The sequence below is a fragment of the Carlito syrichta genome, unplaced genomic scaffold (assembly GCF_000164805.1).
Source record: "Carlito syrichta isolate Samal-C Ts95f unplaced genomic scaffold, Tarsius_syrichta-2.0.1 Scaffold307011, whole genome shotgun sequence".
NCBI lineage: Eukaryota > Metazoa > Chordata > Mammalia > Primates > Tarsiidae > Carlito > Carlito syrichta.
In genome coordinates, this window is record NW_007251107.1 from 13,899 (window position 1) to 22,588 (window position 8,690).

Below are 8,690 nucleotides of genomic sequence, written 5' to 3' on the forward strand. Positions count from 1 at the left end.
TAAAAGCTGTGCACTTTATTGAATGTAAGTTATATCTCAATTTTAAAAATTAAGTACTATGTATCTACTAGATCCTAAAGCACAGAAAGCATCTAATGAATCTTACTATTATTTTTGGAGTCGGAGTTTCACTCTGTCGCCCAGGCTGGAGTGCAGTGGTACAGTCATGGCCACCGCAACCTTCAGCTGGGCTCAGTTGATCCTTCTGCCTCAGCCTTCGAAGTAGCTGGAACTACAGGTGCACACCACCACACCTGGCCAATTTTTTGATTTATTGTTGAGGTCTCACCATGTTCTCAGGCTGGTCTCGAACCCCTGAGTTCAGGCAATCCTCTTGCCTCCACCTCCCAAAGTGCTGGGATTATAGACATGAATCATCACGTCCGGCGAATCTTAGTATTATTAAAAACCAACACAGGACATTCAGAAAGCAGATAGGAAGCTTTAATTCACTGTGGATATTTCTCTGGCCATTTCCCACATTAAATATAAACTTTCATGTCTTCATACAGATACAACTTTTATAAGACAGTTTTCTGTGTACCATACCAACATTCCACTTAACTAGTTAAGGATATATTATATATCATGAGCCACTGATTAAATATGAATACAGAAATTGAATACATATGTTAGAAAGTTTACACTTTTAAAAAATTTAAGAAAGGCTAAATACCATGAAAGTTCACACGTATTCTTTAATTTTAGACATCACATCACAACCAATTACAATAAAATCACAATTGCTTTTAGATGACAGTACATTCAGATTTCTAACACCCAAATATTTTAATTCCACAATGTCAATTCCACGCTGCATTTTCATTTCTAAACAGAGCAGATCACCTTTCAGATTGAGGACCAAGTTTCTTAATAATATTACCATTTTAATCATGACCACAGGAAACCAACTTTATATTCCCTGTACTACACAGATGAGACACTACTCAGTATTATAATAACATGGAACTCCTCAGTGATGGTGTTCAAGAGAAATTAAAATAGTAGCTGAAAATGGGTTTTGCTACAGCAGTCCATATGTTTCATTAAAAGAAGTTCCCACCAAAACATTTAGAAATAAATATACAATATAGTCTTCCCAATACTGCCTGGGAAAAAAGTTCCAAGCTGACTTAAAAAAAAAAATTAAAATATAAACACCTCAGAAAACAAACATTTGATGTTCTGAGCTGCAATCTTCCTGAGTCTTATTTTCAATTGGAACAAATTTTGCAGCCATTACTGCATTGATTCACTTCCAGTCCAGGAGTCCTTGAACATCTAATCAAATCCTACAAAAATCTGAAAGGACTCCTAAACACCTACCTAATTACACAATAGAAAGCTGATCATGTTTTGTATTAAAATCTATGTGAATATCAAACATAATCATAGCCACTTTTTTTTAACAGTGATGCTATAAGTGATGAAAATATATGCACAGCTGTATACAGATCACCATTAAACACAGGAACAAGATGCCATTTGATGCATACCAATAAGCCAATCTGAATATATTTATTTTCATTTGCTTTGATACAGTATTAGAAGGGACTGCATATAATAATGGAGACTGCTGCAAACACTTGACACTACTAAGTGTTCTATTACGCATCAAGCATGCACAATACTCTTAAAAATTTCTCATGTATATATCTTAACACATATATCTTAAGCTACAATATGTTCAAAAGCACTTAGTAATTTTAAACAAATTATTTTAACTGACCTATGTCTAAATGGGGAAAAACAAAATCTTCCTCCTGTCTCAATATCCGGTATTATTCAACCTTACTCACCAAATTGATATTTAAACTTATTTAATACACATCATCTTTAAAACTCCAAAAAAGATGAAAATTCTTATCACAACTAGCTAAGTGTGATTCCCCAGCAGCAGCCTACCCACCACACTTTCAGCACGCCAAGCCTTTGGGGATTATATAAGAGTGATGTGCTGGTGGCTACAAATGACAGTAATTCAACATGTCAGTCTCTTCTTTTTTTTCTGGACCTCTTCATTTCAAACTAAATAAAGATTTTCATGAATACAAATTAAAAAATCTTTTTTTCTGTATTTAATATCAATATAAGAGTAGGTAAAACTAAAAACCTTTATTGTCTCCGAGTGTGTGGCAAAATAGAAAATGTTTGAATTAGATTGGGAAATCATGGGTGGGTGAGGGAATATAGTTCTTCCATTTAAGAAGTATTCCATTTCAAATAATCACAAAAGCTTACAAACTCAGATTGCTTGGTTCTTGGTCATTTATGGCTTAAAGTGCTGGATTTGAAAACCACTTCAGGCTAAAATAAATTTATATGAATTTCATATGAATGCATAGATTGTATACCTAGAAAATCATGCAATAAATATGTGTCTCATGTACACTGGAATCTTAGTGAAGAAAGGGGTTTGCAGGTGTGAACAGCATATTTCTTCCCTTTTACCAAGAGATTACATCCAGCAAGATCCTTATTTTTGGCCTATTCAAGATCCTATTTGCCAGGTCATTCTGATTTTCTTAGGTTAGTAAAAGCCAATGTTTCAGGACACCTGCAATAAGGAAGTTACTTGCTTCAAGTGCAGATGCCATGAGGTCTGACCTAGACAGAACCAGACTTCTCATGTCACCCTGCTGCAAAGCCAATTTGGAGTACTTGACTAGCTACAGTATCAAAGGGGTTTTAAATGCTTAGAATGACCCACTGGAAATGTGTATTACATTAATATCTTTAAAAAAAATCTGTCTGCCCTTTAAATTTATATCATTTGAGAATTGCCAAAGTAAGATCCACTCACTATTCCTGGTTTTGATATGCCCCTACAACATGAGAATTGAACTGCACTACAATGATTGTAATGTCATCTCTGTACATCCGAGCAAGCTCTTCAGGAAGACTGAGCATTTTGGAGAGACGCTCGTGATCAACAGTCCCAAACTCGTTGTTGCCTACAGCGTGGCGAATGAGATGGGTCGCTGCATTCTGATCCTCGAATACTGAAGACATTTTGGTTCTCCTTTCTGTTAAAAGGCCATGCATCTGTCCCAGAGTCACCTTGTAGCCACCAACAGCTATTGGCTGTTGGTGATGCATACCAGTTAGGTACTCACCCACAATCCTAACCACATCTTGCCTATGCATAGTCTCCCACAACCCATCAGTAGCCAACACCAGAAACTTATCCTGTGGCCTTAATCGATGGTATGTTACCTCTGGCTCAGCAGTGAGATAAGGAGGTGTGTGATAATTAGGAGGGATAAACTTGGTATATTCATTGTCATTCAACTGGTCTGGGCCAGATTCTATCACTCTCTTTTGAAGGTCAATGCTCCATTTGAACTTTACATCTCCAAAAGCCCTAAATGGCATCAGCAAGCCAAGCAGCCGATCCTGTTTCACCACACTCTTGGCCTCATTCTTTGGGTGTTCCAATTTCAGTCGTTCTAGTTCTCTTTCATTCTGAGCGTTGTGGTCATTTGACAGTGTGACTGCTGACCAAGAGCCATCCTCTTCCTGCACACCCAGCATGGCTCTGCTATCGCCAGTATTGGCCACATGAAGGTCAACACCATCAACATGGGCCACACAAGCAGTAGCCCCAGAAAATGCCACTCGAAGCACCAGGTAGTTGAGGAAAGAATTAGGATCACCAACTTGAGCTTCCAAGGAGATGTCGTTATCAAGTCTCTTGAAAGCATTTATCAAAGCCTCCTTAACATCAATATCAGTTGACTCACCAGTGTTGAGGTCTATAAGCTCTTGCCAGTAAGTCCTCAAGCTGTTGAAGTACAATTTGGATGCTTCCTTACTGAAGTAATCATTGGGGTGCTTATGCCACTGGAGAATGGGTAGCAGTGCCCGACCACTCTCCACGGCATTTTCAATCTCTAGCAAAGTCTCATGCGGTAACAAAGAGACGGCAATATAATAAAAGAGTCTTTCACTGACCGCCTGGGAGCAAGCACAGCCTGCATGGCCATCGAAAACCCCCAAAAGCATCCCTCTGGTCTGCAAGCAGGTTGCTGCACTCCTCCGGTCCTCAATGGGTGCATTTGCAGGCAGCTGATTGCTATCGAATCCGAGGACAGAACTAACATTTTTGCCATCAAATTCTGGTACTTTGAAACTGTATTCATTAGCTTTAAGAATGCTGTTGACTTGGGGAGGTGTGAGGTAAAATTTCTGTGGTGTGGAAGCATATCTCCTTCCTTGTGTGTACTGCCACCAGTTCTCCTTTGGCCTACAAAATGTAGCATATGCCGGATGGGGTGTATATCTCAGGCGACTCTGAGGAATGTAGGGTGACGGACAGCAGAGATGTTTGTGGTGGCAGTAACATGCAGTGCCATAGATCCTGCTCAGTTCACAGTTACGGATGAGAGGAAAAAACAGTTGAGTTGGTGCTGGCATGGCATCAGAGAACAGTGGTAGGCTGGAACTTCTGACTGGGATTCCTAGAGAGCAAATTAGACAGATGTATACACATAGTTACCTTTCAGATAATTTCATCTGGCTTTGCTTTTATAGCCAATATTGGGCAAGTCAATCTACATGCTACATCTTGTGCTAGGAAATAACTATATTTTATACACACATCTACCGCTCCCAATCATTCACACAGACTGGACTAAACTCAGAGCTCCTGTACTCCAGCTTTAATTTTCTCTTTTCTTCATATTTCTTTCTGCAGCACAAACTGTGCAGAATGTACAACAGATTTGGCTGGGGAAAGCTGGGAAGATGAAGGTTATGTAACATTATGCAGTAGCAGTCTACCTGACCAATCATTCTTCTCCCTCTCTATCCTTAAAAAGGGCCTTGAAATCTCCCATTTTACAGAGACTGCTTCCATTTATGAAGATCCTGCTTATAGACTTGTGGTCAATTGCTGGCATTAGATTATACGTGGCTATCGCCCAAAAAGTGTTAAGTTGCAGCCCAAACATACGTATATTTATAAATTACTTGTAAGCTATATATACATATTATTAATATAATGTGCATTGTAATGTATACAGAGAATTTCTACATAATGAAATAAAAACAGAAGTTCAAATATTTCTTTCCTGTACCCCAGTAAATGGTCTTGCAAAACTTGCCTCTCTAGACCACTCTGCCAATTGGGTGGGCTAAGGGGCAAGGTCTCCCACCAACTCCCAAATAATCCTGGAAAAGTCAGCTCCCATCTTTGGATCTCACTCTTCCAAGTTATAAGTGAACACATCAGAGCAGATGCTATCTAAGTCCTCTCCTAGGATTCATGCCTTTATGCCTGTTGAACTGAGACTTTGAAATGCAGATTTGAATAAATGCAGGTTTCATTTATTCATTGTTGAATTTTACTTTGCCCTTCATGATTAAAAAAAGTATTCTAGTAGTGCTGAAACTCTCTTAGTAATATAATAGTCTCAGTTCTAAAATTTAATTTACTTGCTATCATTGTCTCCCGCTTAGCAGTCACAAAGAAAAGCTGTAGAAATATTATTTTCATCTACTGTGAAACCAAAGTAGAATTAACTCCTAGAAAAATATTTTATTGGACAGAGGACCCTGATTTGATCATTACCCAACATACACCAATGTATACATGCACTGAAACATCACACAGTACTCCATAAATATATATAATTATGTGTCGATTATAAATTAAAAAGACAAAATGTTTTCTCTTACATTAAAAAAGGTATCTATCTGCTGTGGGAAAGCAGTAAAGTACAGTTAAATAATAATCTAAAATTTGGATTTAAAAGGTACAGCATTATAATTATAAACTTTAAAAAATCATATCACTCACTATATCATATGAAAATAATTTGCTGGGAATTTATCTGGAAAATTTAATGAGTGTGTATCATTAATCCAAATCATTTAAGCAAGAAAAAAAATCACTTTCCTTCCTCAATAACCTGTATTTTCCCTAAATTCTTGAGATACAGCTTCAAAGTATTCATTTGTACTATTAAGAAACAGACTTTGGAAATACTTTAAATAAGAAAACAAATGCAATAAACAAAAAGAAATGAGGAAAATAAAACAATGAGTCTTAACTTCAAACTATTCCTTCCCAAGGCTGAACCCATTAAGAAAAAAAGAATTTACAAATATCACAGCAAGTGTTAGCTACATATTAAATTATTTCCATGTACCTTTTTTTGAAGAGTAATTTGAGAAGTGCTAAATTGGGGGAGAGGCAAAGAAAACTAAACACTGAGTAATCACTGATTCTTGTTTGTTTCTGTAATAAGCACTGCATAAGCCAGTCATTCAGAATCTCTTCTTCAAGTGGTAGAAAGTATCATTATTTTAACTACACTAAGAAGGAATTTGTTTACGAAAATGAAGACAAGTACAGCAAGAAAAAGTGATGGCTATAATTTTTGAAATAAGAATTCGTAACTAAATAAGCATCCTGAAACACAGAAATGAAAAACAGAAATTCCAGAAGAACAGGAATCTATCAGACTAACCACTTAAATAACAGCACTGCAAACTGAATACCTGAAAGTCATCCAAAGGTTAAGTGTACATGACTGAGCCAGGAAGGAGATGTGCTCAAATGTTGAGCCACATGACAGTAGCTTCCAGACATAAACCATATCTCTTTTTAGGTTTGCATACGGAAAGCACATCAACTCATTTTATATTTTGCATAAAGATTTTCTATTATTAAAAATGTAAACACATGTACTCTTAATGAAAATAAATTTTCTTCATAATTTTATGTCTGCATTTGCTCTTTAAAATTTAGGAATCTCACATGGAAAAAATGTGCCTGTATGGAATGTAAACTGATTCAAAATACGGTGTGTGTGTGTGTGTGTGTGTGTGTGTGTTGATAGATGCCTAACAGGGTTTGATTGCCTAATTAAGAAATAACAAGTTCAGGACATCTGAGCTTTCCTCACATTCCTTCATCCTAACATTTTTTTCTACTTTTGTAGTTGACTGCAAAATGAATGAAACCTTGCACCAAAAAGCTAATAATTCATGCAGCAGGTGCTTTGAATAATACTTAAATCAAATACTCAACTACATTTTTCCCTCAAGGCAAAATTTCTCGAGATGAAATACAAAAAAAAAAAAAAAAAAATCACAGAGTGAAGTGTATCAACTGTACTGTTCAGCTATTCGGGGGTTCAGCATAAGGACTGAAATTGTAGTCTGATCTCCCAACTCCCAAAGATAAAATTCTTAGGGAAGTTGGAGTTCATGAAAACCCTGCTGTGATTAATGAGTGTGTTCAATCTTTATTAGTGCATATGATACATTCTCTCCATCATATCAGATACCCTTAGGAGTCAAAGTACTTTCAAATGTTTTCATAAACAGTGAGTAGTGAAAAACTCTTAAACTCTTTCTGAAAATCCTGTCATTCAACAGCAATAAAACCCCGTGACATCAAAACTCCTGCTGACAAGCTTGCTAAATTAACAAAATATAAGCCTCTTGATTAGGCAATAAGAACAGCATCAAGGTACAGCTGTTGGTAAAATGGAAGTGTCAAATTTTGAAGTTATTTCTGACCAAATTTTCAAGTTATGTCTGATCACAATTTCATGGGAAAGTTCCTACCTCATGATCCAGACTCAGTCACATTATACGAAGCATCTCAGTCCTAAGCAGATTTGGCTGATTTTGCCAATGACTAATAAAGAAAGATGAGCTGCAACTAGAAACAGCAAAGAGACCCATCCACCCCTACGAGGTGCCTGGCAGAGCCTGTGCCAAGAAATGATTCCACTTCATCAGTAAGTCCATGGACCACAGTAATTAGAAAATGCTATCAATGTACCTACTCCGGAGCTCTTTAGCTTTGCAAAGCTTCTGCAGCAAATGAAAAAAGAAAATCTGTGCTAGTCATTAAATGTGTCAGAACCCCAGTTTATGTAATCCGATGGCATTAAACACTCTCCATAAAGACTCTCCGCAATATTTCAGCATTTTCTGGTAATAGCCTTGCCATTTCACAGCTCCTGTTATCTTTACATGAATGAAGAAACCGGGTTCCTTCGGAAGACACGAAGCACCATGCCAGCACTTGTTTGATTAGTTTTCTTTGTCGCTACCAGAAAAATGCACTACAAAGGCATCACAGCTAATCCCAGTCTAAGACGCCTTTGTCCCCTTTTCCTATCTCATTCCTTAACTCCATACCGACCCACCTAAAACCATCCACACACAAAATCTGTCACCATCCTTTCTGGGTACCCAACGCAGGTAGTTAAGTGAATACCTACCAATTCGTCTGGGCCCGGGACACACACACATTCTCCTGTCATCACAACACGGAGCCGACAACATCCACAACCCGCGCGGGCAGCAGCAGCGACAGCAGCACCGGCCCATTGAAAGCAAGGCAGAGATGCTCATTAGAGGAGGCGGGAGCCGGGAGGCGGGAGCGGAGGAGGGGCGAGGTCCCGCTCCAGCCCAGTGAATGGGCTGGGAGGGGGAAGAGCATGAAGGAGGAAGAAAGGGGTGGGGAGATGAAGGAAATCAACCAAACAAACCCACCCCGACGGGAAGGTAGAGCCACAGCCCAAGGCGGCAGCGGCCCAGGCACGAACGGAGGCGCGCCTAGGAGCCACCCCCCCAGCCAGCCAGGGCGCGAAGCCCACGGCGCGCACGGCAGCCTCCGCCCTTCGGTCCAGACGCCCAGGGGCCGGCCTGCGGCAGGCTGCCTGCGG

General features: G+C 38.8%; 1 protein-coding gene across 6 annotated transcripts in view; it reads right to left on the bottom strand.

The window, feature by feature from the left end:
* Positions 1-422: 422 nt before the first annotated feature.
* The window catches only part of PDP1 (pyruvate dehyrogenase phosphatase catalytic subunit 1), an 8,624-nt gene continuing 356 nt past the window's right edge, over positions 423-8,690 (bottom strand). For 2 of the 6 annotated variants that reach the window (XM_008063712.1, XM_021715334.1), the window contains exon 2: positions 423-4,460. In XM_008063712.1, the coding sequence (XP_008061903.1) occupies positions 2,803-4,416 (1,614 nt within the window). In that variant the 5' untranslated portion in view covers positions 4,417-4,460 and the 3' untranslated portion in view covers positions 423-2,802. Of the gene's footprint in view, positions 4,461-6,504; positions 6,568-7,578; positions 7,659-8,243; positions 8,437-8,690 lie in introns of those variants that run through there. The other 4 variants (XM_021715335.1, XM_008063711.1, XM_008063713.2 and 1 more) reach the window with 4 other exon arrangements.